This window comes from Tupaia chinensis, unplaced genomic scaffold, assembly GCF_000334495.1.
Source record: "Tupaia chinensis unplaced genomic scaffold, TupChi_1.0 Scaffold138115_2, whole genome shotgun sequence".
NCBI classification, from domain to species: domain Eukaryota; kingdom Metazoa; phylum Chordata; class Mammalia; order Scandentia; family Tupaiidae; genus Tupaia; species Tupaia belangeri.
The window spans coordinates 322,404-339,890 of NW_006198015.1; the positions used below are offsets into that span (position 1 = coordinate 322,404).

At 54.1% G+C, this 17,487-nt stretch overlaps 1 protein-coding gene and 1 pseudogene across 1 annotated transcript in view; both read right to left on the reverse strand.

Annotated features, from left to right (window-relative positions):
- LOC102495666 (protein MAK16 homolog) overlaps nucleotides 1-1,275 on the reverse strand; it is a 25,102-nt pseudogene extending 23,827 nt beyond the window's left edge.
- An 844-nt stretch (nucleotides 1,276-2,119) lies between these two features.
- Nucleotides 2,120-17,487, reverse strand: part of SPSB4 (splA/ryanodine receptor domain and SOCS box containing 4) — an 81,994-nt gene continuing 66,626 nt past the window's right edge. Inside the window, 1 exon segment of the mRNA XM_006161083.2 lies at nucleotides 2,120-3,417. Coding sequence (XP_006161145.1) covers nucleotides 3,290-3,417 — 128 coding nt within the window. The 3' untranslated portion in view covers nucleotides 2,120-3,289.

Genomic DNA, 17,487 nt, shown 5'->3' on the forward strand with positions numbered 1-17,487 from the left:
TCCAGAGAGGGAATGTCGGATGGGCAGGTGACTCGGGTGCCCGGCAGGGGTTAGGTCTGCGGGAGACCCGTTCATAGACGTTAGAGCCGATCAGTGGGGCTGTTCTGCCAGGCGCTCTCAGAAGTGGGCTGGAGAGGGAGCGAACCTGAGAGTGTCCAAGGGTGGGCTGGGTCACCACGGCTCTGGGGGATGACTGTGAGCCCCCAGATGTCTGCACAGAAGGCCCTCCATCGCATGTGCGTGCATTCACGTGTGTACAAGGAGCACTAGTACCCATGGAACCTGGGGCTATGCACGGCTTGTCACTCAGGCACACCACGCTGGGGCGTTGCCGGAGCACAGCACAGTGGCTGCCCCCTCGGCGCAGCTCGGGGCTCTGGGGCTCCTGCCACACAGGAAGTTGGGACAGCCGCCATGGAGAGCCCTCCCCAGCCTGCACCAGAGCCCTTCCCAGGCCTGCAGGAGAGAGCCCTCCCCCGGCCTACACCACAGCCTTCCTCCCTCCACCCTGGCCTGAACCAGCTCTCCCCTGCCCACACCACAGCCCTCCTCTGGCCTGCAGGAGAGCCCTCCCCCATGGGCACCCCAGCTACAAGGGGTCCCCAGCTACAAGGCCCCTTCCACCAGCTCCTTTGAGGCCATTACTGAGCCCAGTGTCTGGCCCAGGGCTGTGCGAAGGAGTCCCCACTGGCCCTGTCCCAGGAAGCACACAGCTGGCTCGGCAGCCCAGGCCACAGGGCAGAGAAGGACTCCAGTCCAAGTGCTCAGGCGGGGTCCTGGGTGACCCGAGAGGCGGGGTCAGGCTGGAAGGTGAGGCGCGGAGGGCTCAGAGCAGGCTGAGGCGGGTGGGCGGTTAGAGGGCTTCCTGTAGCAGGACTGATGGAAGCCGGGTCCTGGCGAGGGACCGTGAGGATGGCAAAGACCTGCCGGTCTGAGGGGGACCCCACAGCGAGGCCTGGAGCTGAGACAAAATGGCTGCATCCACGCTGGAAAGCGGGTGCTGAGATGGGGACCCCTGGAGCTGGGAGAGGAGGGTCCTCAGTCCCGGCTACCAGGTCCATCCCCCACGCGTGTGGAAGAGGAAGTGCAAGGTCACAGAGCACAGGAGAAGCAGCTGGGGCTCCCGCCCAGGCCTCCGGACCCCAAGCCCGGGACCTGCTTCTGTAGGAAGCTGCCACCTGAGTGACTGGCGGGGAGGAGGCTGAGCCCACCCCGAGGTCAGGGTGGGTGAGAACGCTGCCCGGGACACGGACTCACTCTGGCTCTTTGGTTCATCCTCACATAACTGTCTTCCTGGGAGCAGCAGATGGCGTAATGGTTAAGTCACTGGACTCCCATGCAGTTGACTGCGGTTTGAGTCCTGGACCTGGTGACTTGAACCTCATGCTGGGTATGAGTGTGTGCATGCCCAAAATCCTGAGAGGAGAACAGGGGGAGAAGGGATTGTGGCGTGGCCATCTTCCCTGGGTGGTGATTTCCTGCTTTCTGTCTCTCGTGCTCTATAGCAAAAAATCTCAAAACAAAAAAGAAGACTGTCTTCCCTTAAAACAGTGGGTCTAGAGAGTGCCTCTTCCTCCAGGAAGTCTACCTTTCTGACCTCACCCTTCTCCACTCCCTTCCTAAGCTCCTTCTGCCTTCCTTATACTGCACTGTGGATGTCTCCCCTGGGGCCGGGCTATATCTGCCTGTGTGTGCTGGTGGCAGGAGCTGCCCTGGCCAGCTCACACTCTCCTGCACAAAGAAACGTCAGCCCCATCTCCAGGCCCACTTGGAAACTTGGTGCCCTGTGGTTGTGGGTGTGTCCACCCTGAGCCTCTGCAGAGCCATGCCCAGCGCACCAGGAGTCTGGCTGGTTCCCCACCACCGAGTCCAGCTGTGCGTGGGCCCAGGACCCAGGACGGTTCTCTTCCAGGGCAGGCCTTTGCAAACTGGCTGGAGCTCGGCCTCAGGGAGGGACCCTAAGGCAGGGAGGTGAGAAGTCCCTGGAAAGGGGTTCACGTGCCTGGAACTATGGGTCCGAGGACAGACCAGCCTGATGCAAGCTCTCCGGGGCCCTTCCCAAGGAGTATTTAATAAACAGCGGAAGGACTGAATGGCAAACTTTATTAAAACGCTCCGCATTCATCGGTCAAGTTCACATTAATGTGGGGGGAGGCGGTGCCGTCGGGGGCTCTGGTGTCTCACTGCTGTGACAGTTTGCAGGTAAAAACAAGCTATACGGACAGTACCTAAAACACACGAGGATGCCAAGTGGTGGTGGTGGCAGCAGTGTTCTGATGAGAGGCCCAGGCTCAGGCGGGTGGGGGGCGTCTCCCGTACCCACCCTTCCAGTTACAAGGCTGCCCCCATGGGCCCCAAGCTGATAAATAACAGCACATCACACACACACATTGGACACAGAAAGCAAACTCACAGAAGTCTCTTAAAGTGAAAAAATAATTCGCTCCAATAAAGCTTTGTGACAGCCAGGCTGCGCCCTGAATAGACGGGTGCTCAGAGACCCTGGGCACTCAGGGAAGGGTCTCCAGCCTGAGGACGGCAGCAGACGTGGGTGTCCCAGTGCCCCGTCCCTCCCCAGGAGCACCTGTGGGCTACTGCCCTCATCTCACTCTTCCTTTAAAATGCAACTGCTACTCAAGGGCCTGCTCTGTTCCGGGCTGAGTGGGCGGCTCTTCCCTGAGCAGAGAGAAGGCCCCCGGAGGGGTGAGTAAGCAACTTGCAAGAGCTGGGCTGGAGGGGCTCTGAACGCTGCTTTGTCCACAATGGGCATCCCTGGGGACAATCTCTCAAAGTGGCATGAAGTCCTACGTCATGGCCATCCTGTTGCCCTGGCAAGGGGTGGGGTCCCGGTCTCAGGTGGCCTTCATCTTTCGTTATTCAGAGGCAGTCTTATCCCTGCCTGGCCGGTTTTCCCCTGGCCCTATCGGCAACAGGGCGCACAATAGAAAATCTGCCCAAATGTTTTATTCATTCTCTTGAGTAAGGAAGCAGGCTCTGGGATCAGTATTGGTGGCTGTCCAGTCCTGGTCGGCAGGCGGGACCTCGCCAGGTGCAGGCTCCAGGCTCCGTGGCTCCCAAGGAGGTGTCTGTCTCGGGAGGGCTGCTTCCTGGCAGCAATGACAGCTGGTGTCAGACAGCCACAACCCGAGCTGGTAACATGCCCTGGCCTTTCAGAGAACTGGAGGTCCTTGTGAACCAGGATGGAGCAAAGGCCCTCTCTGCGCATTCCATGTGACTGTGAATGACAGGCATGCCAGGCCCTGCGGGGCGGTGGGCGCAGCTCCCGGGCTCACTGGTACTGCAGGTAGTTTTTGAGAGACTGAGGCAGGGGCAGGGAGCTGATGTCCTGCAGGCGCTGGCGGCCCAGGGCTGAGCGGATGGCTCTCCGGCACAGGTCCATCAGCGGCAGGGGCTCGGCTGCAAAGAGAGGGAAGCGTTAGTGTCCCCCATGCCCTTCTGGAACCTTCTCACCCCTACCCATGCTGAACGCCACCTCCTACCCACTCTTCTTGCTGACTGCCAGGCCCAGGTCTGGTTACATGAACGGAAGACCTAGGTCCATGAGGTTACTCCCTGCCACAACTAAACAACTGTGAAATCCATTCAACAGGCGGTGACTAGCGATATCAGAAACGTAAATAAATAAAAATAAAACCAGTAAAGAAAAAGACAATGGGGCAATACCCATAGTGAGGCTAAATATCGTTTCATGTGAGCTTCTCCTTCGATGCAGGTGTTCAGTATGTCTCAATGCAAAAAGAACTTCTCGCCAAGGGTCGCGACCAAGTGTTTGAAAGCCGCTGGCTCAGGTGGATCTGTACGGGGACTCTCTACTAATAAAAAACAGGGTATGTTCCGGGAGGCTGTTTGAAATGCATTTGAGCCCTCGAACTTCCTCTACAGCTTCCTTTGATGGTTAGCAGAGAGGTGCATTTTCTTCCAGTACCTGGTTCTGGAAAACTTCATAAATTATACTCCATAAACAGGGGAACTCCTGGGCAGAAGACCCGTTAAACTGAGTCTGACTCGGTTTACTGAAGACACTTTTATTAAGTGCTTACTCTCTTCCAGGCTCTCTGATAGTTTGTGGGGCTACAGAGACAATAAGCCAGGGCCAGAAGCAGTCCTGGAAGTGGGGCGGGCTCCTGATCTGGGATAATGAAAAGACACATAATTTTAATATGTAATGTATTTATAGTAACCTGCAATAATTCTTACGTGCACAGTCCCATTCCTATATGAAGAGTTCTTGTTTGGGGGAGCTTCAGACTGAGGACACTTGAGTGGGGTTTTGAAGGATAAATAGGAGTATTAGAAGCACAGGAAGGTGGAGAGGGTGTTCTAGGCAAGATGAATGGGCACTAGTCCAGAGGCGCAAAAAGGCCAGGCTGAGAGGTGGGGAGAGAATGGAGCTGGCCAGCCGGCCTCAGCTCAGCTGGGAATGGAGGTGAGGTGCTCACACGTGGTCTCCTGTGGTCACAGGCCCAGTTTCTCCAGTTCTACCGGGACAACCTGGAGGCTTGAATCTGCATCTTCATTCCGTCTGGTAACAGAGTAAATGGATTTTTTTCCCCCCAGAGTAATGGATTTTAAGAGCGGTCTCTAAGGCACAATAAAATTGTCGGTGGTGAGTACTTTTTTTAAAGAATGATTTAATTTAACTTAATTTTATTCATCATCATTATTATTTTAAAAATTTGACCAGAGAGGCCGGCAGGTGGCATGGTGGTTAAGGGCGCTGGACTCCCACGTGGCCAACTGTGGTTTGAGTTCCAGATCTAGTAGCTTGCTTTCTCACTTTCCCTCTCTCTCTCTCTGTCCCTCTCGTCAAATTAAAATAAATAAAATTAATAAAATAATTCTTTTTAAAAAATTGACCAGAAAGAGACAGAGACAGAGAGAGAGAGAGAGAGCGCTACCAGGTCTGAGACTCAAATTGTGCTCAGCTATGTAGGAGCCCAGTGCTCTAAACTACCATGCCACCTGCCAGCCCCCAGGGGTGTATTAACGCGAGGATTGTACAGAAATAGTATCGCGAGGGATGGAAATACGGCTGAGAGTGTTTTATAGGAATTTCCTTCCGCTAGAGCTGAGTTAATAAGGAGAGTCGTCAAAGTGAAGGTGGGCCTTGGCCGGAGCAGCATCAGAGTAGATCCAGCTCTTCTTCCTGAGGCAAGACCTGGAGGCTATCTCCTGGGGCCTTAGGGGCACACGCGCTCACCTCTGTCCGCTCACCTCTGTCCTCATCTGATCCTCAGACAAAACAGGCTGGCCGGGGAGGCCCGGCATCCCCTCCTTTCCAGACCCGGAAGGCTGAACGCTCATCCTCAGCCATAGTGTCACTGCACCAGGCTACTGTCTCCCCTGCAAGTCAACCCCTGTCCTCCGGTGACCTGAATCCTGACTTCAACCTCTTGCTGGAAGCATGACAAGCTTCTCTGACCTTTTAGTCCCTAAACACCAACATGTGCTGTCAGTGTCGCTGGGCACTGGGAGGGAAAAAAAATCAAGAAGAAAAATAGAGAGGCAAGACATTTAAGGGACACAGAGTGAAGGGTTGTCTGTGGATGGTAACACGTATGATGTTTTTAACTGTGCTGCTACGCAGTGTATTCATGTTGGGAACTTTTGTTTTGCAAATCGCGGTGCTGGACACTGGTTGAATGTATAAAATAAATTAAAAAAAAAAAACCCAAAACGAAGTAGTACTTATTACATCATGAGAAAGTACTGCTCACCAGGCGATGTTAAGGGACAACACAGTAGTGTAGCTACTCTTTTTATTTATTTTTAAGAGGTTTTGCTATAGGGCGTGTACTCTCGCCAGACAGAGAAAGACAGAGAGATAGAAAGCGAGTAATCACCCTGCAGAGGGGATGGCCACGCCACAATCCCTTCTCCTCCATTCTCCTCTCGGGATCTTAGGCACGCACGCACACACGCCCGGCGTGAGTTTTAAGCCACCGGGTCTGGGACACGAACTGCGGTCAACTACGTGGGAGTCCAGCGACATAGCCATTATGCTAACTGCTGGTCCCCAATAGTGTAGCTACTCTTTATCGAAGGCTGACTGTGTCACCAGGCACCTTATGAAGTGCCTTATTGGTATCACGCTCACGAATGTACGTAGCAAATGCCTATGTCAACAACCCCATGGAGTAGGGATTATTTTATTGACCTCAGTATAAGGAGGAGGAAGCTGAAACACAGAGAAGGTAAGACACTTGCACAAAGACCCACAGCCTGTAAATAGAAAGGCCAGGAACTGAACCTAGGCAGCTGGAAGCTGGAACCTGCCCTAAATCTTAACTGCATTTATTAAGCCTGTGTTCTGTCCTTGTTGCTACGTGAGGCGTATCTCCCTGTGGTCTCAGAACACTCCTCTGACCAAGATGTGACCACGCCTACTTCAGACAGCAGGAAATTAAGGCTGGGCGAGATGGAGGCCCTCCTGTCACCACAGCCCAAGAGCTGCATTTGGGGCTGCTGCTGCCTCACCGAAACACCTGCAGTGGGGACAAAAGCCTCAGGGGGAGAACTGAAGGAGAGGGCCCTCGTCACCCCGGTTCCTGGGAACTGTGGGCCTGTGGCCCAGGCAGAGCTCCTAGCTCTCCAGCTCCAACCACCGTGCTGCTGCGTGTCTCTCCTGCCCCGAGGTCTGCGCCCACCTAAGTGGGTGCCTAAAACCAAGGTGCTGTCTGCTGTCACGCCCACCCCTCCAAAGCGAACCCATCAGTCACATTCCCCCTGTGCCGATCCTCAGAGCACGACTAAAACCCTCTTCTCCCTCAGAGCGCTGGCAGCCCGAGGACTTGGAGTCCCTGACCTGGAGTGCCAGCACTGTCCCCCTGAGCCCCAGTCTCTTCATCTGCAACGTGAGCACGGCTCCCGGTGTTGCCGAGAGGATCTGAGACCTCATGGGCAGGGTACTCTGTGCAGTGCACGGCCCATGATGGGAGCCAGGAACTGCCGCTGCCCATGCCCGGCCCACGAGCAGAACCACCTGGCACTTCCCAGAAGCGGGTCTGGGCCAACCGCAGCGTCCTTTTCCTGCACTCAAACACGGCAAGGGTTTCCATGTTCATCACTTAGCGATGATCCCATTACAAGGAATCTGTGAATCTACTAAAGGTCAGTGACCCTGACTCTGGGATCTAAGCCTCAGCTTGGGCCTGTCACCACAAAGTGCCCAGAAAATGTTTGTTGAAGGAATGAGCTGACTTGCTGGTATGGGCATCTTCCTCCATAGCTGTTGTTTTTTTTTTTTAATTAATTAATTAAATTCCATTTTGTTATTACCTTTAAAAGAAAAGATGACCAGAGACAGAAAGCGAGTCGCCAGTTCCAGGACTTGAACCACAATAGTGGGCCATGTGGGAATCTAGCACCTTTAACCACCACGCCACCTGCCAGCCCCTCTCCATAGCTGTTTGAACTGTTTGAATAAACTGTTCTTGGGAACCAGCAGTTAGCGTAATGGCTATGTCGCTGGATTCCCACATAGTCGACCGCGGTTCGTGTCCCGGACCCGGTGGCTTAAAAAACTCACGCCAGGCGCATGTGCGTGCGTGCCCAAGATCCCGAGAGGAGAATGGAGGAGAAGGGATTGCGGCGTGACCATCCCCCCTGGGGGGTGATTTCTCGCTTTCTGTCTCTATGTCTCTCTCTTGTCTGTCTGGCGAGCGCACGCGCCCTACAGTGAAAATCTCTCCAAAAAAAAAAAAAAAAGAATAAACTGTTCTTACCTGGCAGCATTTCTGTTCTGTCTCCTCACTCTCCTGCACACCCCCCAAGAACAGATCTTAATTGACAAGAGCTTATGGCAAGGGGGTTAAATGCGTTAGAAAGAGTAAAGTGCTTGCACAGTGCCAACATTTAGCAGGTGTTCAATAAATAACCCTCAGGGGAACAGCAGATGGTGTAATGATTACGTCACTGGACTTCCACAAGGTGGACTCTGGTTGGAGTCTCAGACCCAGTGGCTTAAAACTCACGCCAGGTGCGTGTATGTGCATGCGTGCCCAAAATCTAAAGAGGAGACTGGAGAAGAAGGGATTGTGGTGTGGCCATCCCCCTGGGAGGTGATTTTTCACTTTCTGTCTATATGTCTCTGTCTCTCTGACAAGCACACATGCCCTATAGCAAAAATCTCTCAACAACAACAAAATCAATCAAGCAATCACCCTTCTGGCTATTTTCTTCCCATCCAGGTGTTTATTTGATCAGCCCTTTCAAAGATAAGCTTGGGGAGGGCTTATCTACCCACTTAGCAGTGGGTAGATTCTGGCTAAGAGACCAGCAGTTTCTCCTTTGGGTGAGGGGAGATGGGCTTACATCTTGCATGGAGGAAATTGAGCTGCTAAAGCTCAACAATCATTACTAGAACTTAAAAGACATGTTTTTTAGGGAACCAGAGGAGGCGTATCAGTTATGTCACTAGACTCCCACATGGTTAACCACAGTTCGAGTCCTGGATGTGGCTGCTTGAAACTCACGCGGGGTGCATGTGCTTTTGTGTCCAAAATCCCAAGGGGAGAATGGAGGAGAAGACGTCTCTCCTGGGGGGTGATCTCTCACTTTCTGTCTCTCCAGTGTTTGCATGCTCTCCATAGTAAAAAAAATCTCTCTAAAAAAGAAAAGATTTTTTTTTTTCACTTTAATGCTCTGGGCACATAGTAGGTCAATGCCCCAAATGCTTAGCCTTGTCAGCAAACCCAGTTCCTTGTATGTTTCTGGCTCAATTAGGAGCTACAGAGAAGGGAAGAATAATAAAATCGTCATCTCTCTGTGATCATGGAAATTAATCCAGAACTCAAATTCTAAAGGAAGAAGGAAAAGGGGCTGAAGTTTAGATGACATTGTTTGCTCTATCTGTGAAAAGCAAACCATCTCTCCTAATTTCCAAGGAAAATTAAACTGATGACTGAATGGCAATCCCCACCTGCACAGATAAAGTTCTCGAGCTCCCTCTGCAGCTGAGGAACTTCAACAACTTCGAGAATACTTGATGTTGGCTGACCTGACAACTCCTCTTTCCCACCCCACCCCCTACTTGGCTTTGGAAACTTTCTTAGAGCTGCCAAATGTCAAAGCTTAGAAATGATAACCAAAGTGGGAAGGGAAACAGAACTTTCCAGCAAAGAAGTCATTCTCAGAAATATTTTCTAGCTAAAGATAAAATTTAAAAAGGAATCATTGTTCATGAAGGCAAATATCCAAGTGACCAATAAAATATATGAAAAAGTGTGAAGTGTGTGAATTATCAGGATAGTGCAAATTCATACCACAGTGTGACTTGACTAGATGTCCATGAGATGACTAAACTGCAACCAACAATATCAAGTGCTGGTGAGGATGTGGAGCAACTGGAACGCTCCTGTGCTGCAGGAGGGGATGAAACATGGCACGGCCACTTTGGAAAACTGGACACTTCTACTAAAGCTGAATCTCCTGTGTATACACCCAACAGCAAGCAAGCACACATTCACTAAAATGCACACACATCGATACTCCAAGAAGCACTATTTGTGAGAATAATTTCAAATAATTATTACAGATAAGAAGCACCAAGCCAAAAGCAACAGTTCTATTGTCCACTAACAGAAGAATGTAAAAATAAATTGTGTATCTCCACCAGTAGAACCCCAATCAGCTGTGAGAACAAAGGAACCATGATTATGTGTGAAAACGTGGATGAATGTCTCTAACCTAATTCTGAAAAAGCACACTTTGTGTGACACCTCTGCAGAGTTCAACAGCAGGGTGACGATGATAGGGCAGCAGTGACCTTGAGGGAGTAGTGATGGGGAGGGGCACGGGAAAGCCCCAGGGGGCTGGTATTGTTCTACTCCTTGACTTACACAAACGTGTTCAGTTTGTAAATGTCATCAGTCAGTACTTCAGATTTGCATGGTTTATTGCAAACATACTCTACTTCAAAAACAAAGAAATCACTGACAGAGGCAGGGGTGCCTCAGCCCCCTGGTGGGTGGGCGTGGACACATCATCAGCCAAGCCTTCTATTCTAATAGGGCCAACTTGGGGAAGGGCCTGCCCCCACTGGAATCCCAGCTCCTGCTCCCCTACTGGAGGGCCACCGAGAGCTGGCTCACCTACTGGAAGCCACAGTGTTCTCGCCTGTAAAATGGAGACAGCACCGCCTTAGCCTGCAGCTTGCCCCTGGCCTCAAAGGCAGTCTCTCCTAGGTAGGTCTGATTTCAGCCATCAGTCCGAGGGGTGCCTTTGAAGAAGTCTTAATTTCCTTATTGTGGTTCTAAAAACGCCTCCGTGCCTCATCCTAATTGACAACAGTGCTCTGCTCTTAATGAAGATGCAGGAGCCAGGGCTGGATGTCTGGTTCTGTGCTAAAAATAGCGCAAGGCAATCATTTTGAAAGTTCTCCAGTGACCCAGATTGCTCTTAGTTCTCCATCCCTCACCCCTGCAAGGCCCCTGGGCGAGCTGCAGGACTTCCCGGAGACTCTGTTTTGCTCTCAGTAGAATGAGCAGGTTGGCTTATCTGGTTATGGCAGTCTGGCAGGGATGGAAACAGGTGGAGATCTGGCATGGGGACTGAGGCCTGAGCTGTTTCCCTGCACCTCGGGGGAGATGTCAAGATATGAGCCACCACCCTGCCCTCGTTCCTGCATTTACATTTTGAAAAAATGCTCAACATTTTCAGGTCAAGAGGTGACATTCTTTTGTGGTAATTTTAGACAATGGTTATTAGCAGGTGGGGGAGCGTTTGAGCGACAGCCCTGGAATCAGAAGGAAAGTAAACCTCGGCACTGTTCATTTTCAGGAAAAGAAATGAGAGCGCACACACGTGCTACACACACGCACACACACACTGTGCTAATCAGGCGCTGTGCGAACCACTTCTCCACACACTGGAGAGTCCGTGTGCGAAGACTCAGAGAACCGGTTCATGTCTCTGGGCCTCCCCTGCTCTTCCTGCCAGGAGCACCCTTCCTTTCAGGACTCAACTCAAGGGGCCCTTTCCTCCCAAGGGCTTGGCTCCTCTGTCCTCTAGACCTGCACCTGTTCGGTGTCAGCCTGCTTGGTTAATTATGCAAATGGCCGAGTACGGTTACCTGCAATAATGCCACTTCCGAAATACAGCATCTGTCGTGACCGACAGAGACCTCGGCTCCCGTGGCAAATGCATTTGGAAATTGAAGAGTTTTCTCTAGACAAACTTCAGTTTCCCCAGCCAAAACAAGAATGACACGGCCAGGATGCAGCAACGTCTTCAGATGAGCCCCGTGCTGACAAGTGTCATCAGCAGTCGGTCCCCATGGCCCAGCGGGGCCCTCACCCTTCCCTGGGATAGTGAGCTATGGAGTGACATCATGCACGTGTGGAGTGCTGCACAGGAAAACCACCCTAAATAATGCCAGGCCTTCCCTGGCAACGCCGCAGGGAGGGATCTGGGAAACTTCCTGGGGGCAGAACCCGGAGCAGAGAGTGCTTGAAAAAGTCCATCTAAAATTTTCAACCAACTGTGTGGGGCTGTTCGAAAGCAGGATGGAGGCAGAGTGCTCAAGGGGCAGCCAGGCCCCTGCACTTGTCCCCTCCCACCCAGGGCCTCTGTGAAATGGCAGGAAAGCATACGAAGGACACAGTGCTGGAAAACGGGGAAGGCAACCAGCAGCCGAATTCGGGTAAATTCCAGGAAGCCAGAGAGCAGGAGGCGCAGGATGGAGACTCACAGAGAACCCAGCAGCCTTGAGAGTGTGGCTCTCCCCAAAGGAGCCCAGAGCTCTGGGGAGCAGCCTCGGGTGATCCTTACGGGACTGTGTTCCCCACACCTGGGAGGTGGCTCCTCCTTGGGTGCCCCCACTGAAGTTTAGACAAGGTGGTCAGCCTTTGGGGAGGTGCCTTGTCTTTGTCAGAGATCTGAATGGAGAACAAGCAAACCTCCATGGCAGGATTTGGGGTGGGGGTGAAAAAGGAATGATACCCACTTAGATGAAGAACCAGAGGGTCTGGCATCCCCACTTACTCCCTGACTCAGCACCTGGCAGGAAAGTGTGTCCCACAAAACCCGCTCACCCAGGAACCTGTCATCGCAGGCAAAGGGGGTACCCAAGGGCAGGGCACAGTGCAGCTGCAGGGCTGCCCTGCTCAATGGCTCCTAGAGAAGAGCCTCTTGGGATCAGCAGTTAGCATGATGGCTATGTCACTGGACTCTCACGTAGTCGACCACGGTTTGATTCCTGGACCCGGTGGCTTAAACTCACACAGGGCACGTATGCGTGCGTGCCCAAGATCCCGAGAGGAGAATGGAGGAGAAGGGATTGCAGCGTGACCATCCCCCCTGGGGGGTGATTTCTCGCTTTCTGTCTCTCTGTCTATGTCTGTCTGTCTGGTGAGCACACGTGCCCTATAGTGAAAACCTCTCCAAAAAAATTAAAAAAAAAAAAAAAAGAAGAAGAAGAAGAAGAGCCTCTGCCCCCTGACCTGCAAGTCACCCAAGGAGGTGCTCCAGCAAAATGCAAAAAGAACCCGAGAAGCAGAGTATATGAGTTGCTAGAAATGGAGGAGAGGAACGGGGTCCTGGGAGGGGAGTGAGGTTGAACAGGACGTTAGGAAGATCCACCAGCTCTGAGCTTGGAAGAACATTTTTCAGTAGGTGCTATTTCTCTAAAGAGCCACCCCGCTAAAATGCTCCATGCCCCACCACTCCAATTTCCCACGGTGCCCTCAGGAGCTGCCACGCCACGCACCAAAAACACGCTCTCAGCTTCTTCTCTGAGAGCTCGCTCTCCTCCTGCCTTAACTGAACAGGGCATTCTCCCTCGAGGACGCCACTGCCTGGCAGCCTTCTCTGGGGCTGTCTATTCACCCAGGAGGGCAGTCTATCCACGCAGGAGGGCTGTCTGTCTATCCACCCTCCTGCCACAGATGAACCTCTGCATCCACTGTCTGCTAGGGAGAAATCCGCTTCCTCTCTGGCTTACTCTGCTTGGCCCAGCCTTCTTCCCACTCTGTACTGTTTTTGCCTACTGACCTATGACCTCTCATTTGTCAGGGCTTTGGTGTGGCTTCCCAGACCCTCTCTCCACCCATACCTGCCACCCCCCATGACGAACCCTCTTCACAGTCTCCTGGATTTGGATGCTCTCATCCTCAAGGACCCTCCCCCTCCACCAGCCACTCACCCCTGGGCCACACCACGGACCTCTGCATCACACCCACATGTCCATCCCTGCACCCCAGCCTCTGACCCCGGATCAGTCACCCCACTGTAACCATGACAGCCCCCAGGGAAACCTCTCGGCCACAGAGCCTTTCTTCCTGATCACCCCATCTCTTCACTCCCTCCTCACCCAGCTGAGCTGCTCATGATTCCCAGGGACGAAGGGCAAAGAGTCAGGCAGAAAGTGAGAGGCAGCCAGGAGGGACACAGAGGCAGGGCTGGGGACTGGGCGGAGTGGGGGTTAATGCACGTTGGGCTTACCCATCTCTGCTCCATCTCAGGACCTGGAGCAGGTGCGGCCTCCTTCCTCCGGCCCTGTCATGTGGCGGGGCAGAAGGGGACTGAGCACTGGGAGCCCTGGGCTCCTGGCTGGCCTTGGCCACCTGCTGGCAAAACCTTTCCCAGCCTCGGAGCCGCCATCAGAGTGGCAAGTGGCCTGGCATGATGGCTCAGGTCTCCTGCACTGGCAGACATCGGTGGAACAGAAATCACATTTACCCTGGCAATGGGCAGTCTCCTACTCTACCAGGTCAAACTGGGTTTAAGAGGAAAAAACAATGTATGTAAAACAGCCAAGTGATGCCCGTGAGATAAACCTTGGATAAACCTTGGAGACCAGGGTTGTGGCTCCCCAGCTGCGGCTAGGTAGGCTTCCGGGAGGAGGGGAGGTCCAGCCAGGCCTGGGCTTGGGGTTTGGGGTTACCAGGTTCCATAGTCTTTCACCAATGTTATTATGAACGCAGAGTAAACTGAGCCTCACTTGGTAAAGCTCTAACCTGCTGTTATCGAAGGCCACGCTGGCTGCTCAGAGGCCTCACTGAGCTTTACCAAGTGAGGCTCAGTTTACTCTGCGTTCATAATAACATTGTTGAAGGACCATGGGACCTGGTAATCCCAAACCCCTCCTCCAGGGGGGCCTTTCATCCAGAGGGCCTCTGCCTTCCGGCCAAGATCTCTGTAGGCCTGGAGCTGCCCCACCCCAGCTGGACGAGGGACCTATGGAGCCTCCCAGCTGTGACCAGAAGCAGTCTCTCAGCAGATGGGGCCTGGAGAAACCTCTGCGTGGTTTGGCTGGTAGAGCAGGGGAGGTGGAAGAAGGGCCCATCACTGCCCAGCTCCTGATAGCCCGGCCTGGGGTGTGGGGAGCTGCCCCGGAGAGGAATCCTGGCTCAGCCTCTGTCCTACAAGGCCAAGGCCAAGGCCAAGACCAGGCTCTTCAGCAGCACACTTCCATGTTCTCCAACGAGGGTAAGACGTCTTCGATGGCCCGTTCTGCAGACTGGGGCATTGAGGCCTGAGGGACGTCCCTGCTGCCAGGGCTTCTTGGAGCGTTTGGCAGAATACCAGGGTTCTAATGCCACCTCATGGACTTGAGGCCAACATTCTGTCCAACAATGTGTTCAGCACACACTGTCTGAGTGTTCCTGCTGCTACAACAAAACACGTGACACCGGTCATTTATAAACGGCGGAAACCGAACCCTCGTAGTCCTGGAGTTGGACGTCGATGACCGAGGTCCGGCAGGTCGGTGTCTGGTCAGGGCCTGGCCCACCCTAGACAGAGCCGGAAGTGGAAGGAACAGCTGAGGGGCTGGCTGCTTCCTGTGAGCCCTTTCATAAGGGCACCTAATTCTACTCACAAGGGAAGTCTCGTGACCCAACCAGCTCCTAAAGGCCCTCCCTCTAATGGCATTTCACTGGGGACTAGGTTTAACATGGATCTTGGAGGGGACGCAAGCACTCAAACCACAGCACATGCAGAGTCATCCAACCTGTACTCACAAAGCTGCCAGGACCCGAGCAGGGCACAGAGCGCACAGAGCCTCATGGGGAACGTCCGGGCCAGCGAGACCCAACTGAATGGGGCGGCCCAGAGGGGTCTGTGATGAAGAGAAAAAGGAGGAGCTGTGAGAGTCAGGGAGGGGGAGACCTGGCCCTGCTGGGAGTACCCAGGATGGCTTCCTGGAGGAAGCCAAAGCTAAGAGAAGTGTTGGGGAATTGGCTCTATCACAAGTAGGAGGATGTTTATTGATTGCCAAGGAAGACGCATTCATAGAAATTGCTCTTGTGCAACATCAGGAAAGTTCAGGGTTTTCCTAGATGATGCTTTGGGGGAACAATGAGTAACCGTCTGGCGGTAGGGCATATCTAGTCAGCTAAAAAAGCAGTCATGATAGTAAAGCAAGTCTCCTCACGTTGCTGAGCACAGGGGCTGTAGTTGGGCATTGTGGCCACGGGCTGGTGCTGGTGCCCAGGGGGTGTCAGAGCACATTCCACACCGGGTGACTCTGTGGGCATCCCCTGAGGCCTGGGAAGCTGGGGTGGGCAGGGCAGGGCTGGAGTCAGTGGGGACACTGGTCTCTGTAGCTACTTTCATTCTTTCCTATCTTTTTTTCTTTTTACATTGTACTTTAGTATGTATTTCTTCCAGAGTCTTCACACCACGATCCCACGTCCAGCCTCTGCCACCAGACTCGTGGGCACATGTGACTGGTGTGCCCAGGAAGCCCGAGACGTGAACCCAGGGCCTTCCCGTGTGGCCTCCGCAGTGCAGAGTGCACTGCTGTGGCTGCCTGCGTGACTTTGCTGGGCCCCATCAAAGAGCCCAAGCCTCCACTATCCCTACCAGGGCCAGGCCTCCCATCCCCGGCCCAGCTGAGGAGCCAGAAGGGCTTGTGTATGGAGCCACCGGGGTTGAAGAAGCCTAGCTGAGTGCCCAGTCCCCAGGCCCCGGGCCACCTCCCTGGCCCCTCAAGGCAACATCTCGCCCTGGACTGTCAGGGCTGTCCGCACTCTGGCTCCTCCACCACAGGGTAAGCTCCTGAGGCTGGGCCAGGCTGTTTGGGAGGAGACAGGAAACAGGCTGGACTCTGGGTGGGCTGTGGGGCGACACTGGGGAGGTGAAGTGGGAAGCCCAGCCACAGCGACACCCCCAGACGACCATTTCCCCACGAACACAGGTGCTGAGAGTTCTCAGAAAGCAGCGGAAGGTGCTGACCTGACCCTCCATAGGATATGGGAGAGGATGTGGGTGACTTCAGGCTGGTCCCCCACACAGTGAGGGCCCCTCGACACGCCGTGCTGGGGGCTCCCTCCTCTCCTGCCATGTGGGAGCAGGCCCGGCAGAGGGGCAGCCAGAGGGCGAAGCAGATCTGTGTCTGGCCTGTGTAGACTCCACCCAGCACAGGCCAGGCGGATGTTGGGATGTGTACCTGCCCTGTGAGTAGCCACTCCCCAAGGGGAGACCGAGGCAGACTGTTCCCCTTTACCTGGGGGTCCCACCCTTGGCACAGAGGCAGCCGGGCCCCCCATGGGTTGTCTGGAAGCCACTGCGTTCTCTGAATGAGGCAGAACTGAGAGAGGGTGAGGGGTCTTGAGCACCCCAGCTCCCTGTTCCGCAACTCTTCCTCCGCCAGGCCCCCAGTGAACCCCAGAGCTCGGGCCTTGTCCTGCCTGTCTGTCCAAGGGGCCAGAGGAAAGTCACCCACCACCAAATCAGGGGCTAACGGGCCACTCACTCAGGACGGAAGGGGCTGGCCTGTTCCCAGAGGCCTTGTCCCTGCGTGGTCACCTCGGCCGGAGGTCAAGCGAGTTACCCGAGTGGCGGAACAAAGGCCGAGTGCTGCCTGGCCCTCCGGACACCACCGTCGTCTATGCTGTGACTATTCGGTCTCTCTGGGGCTGGGGAAACGGGCAGCTGGTGAGCCTGGAGAAACAGCACCCTGGGGGTGCGGGCAGCAAGCCCGAGACCTGGCTGGAAGTTGAAAGAATGAGAAGGAGGGACTGGCCTGGGCTGTTTGGGGTCCGGAAGCCTCCATCTACGGACATGGGCCTGAGATTGGAGCTTCTATTCCAACAGGTTGAGGTTTGGGGAGCTGGGAGTCCTGGGGTTTCCAGAGCTTGGACCTCAGGGATGGGAGGTGGCTGGGACGCGAGCTGCTGGGGTGAACCCCACCCCTCAGGCAGGGAGGTGGGGGCAGAGGTGACTGGGCCTCAGCTCCAGTCAACCTGTGGACCCTGAAGTCCCTCCCGTCTCCGAGCTTCTCTTTACAGTCCGGAGCCTCCAAACAAGGCTTTCTCAAAGCATCTGGCCAGTTTTGAAATGCCATGGCTCCCTCTCATGCCCACCGTCTTGGGGAGGGGAGGGAAGGGTGGTGAGGAAGGAGCCAGCACCCCCCAGAAGCTCTCCACCTGGGCTGGCCTGCTGGGAGGCTTCCCACGAATCTCCACACAAGAAGGGAGCTGGGTCCAATGATTCCCCTCTGCCTTTGCGCTTCTTTGAAGAGAA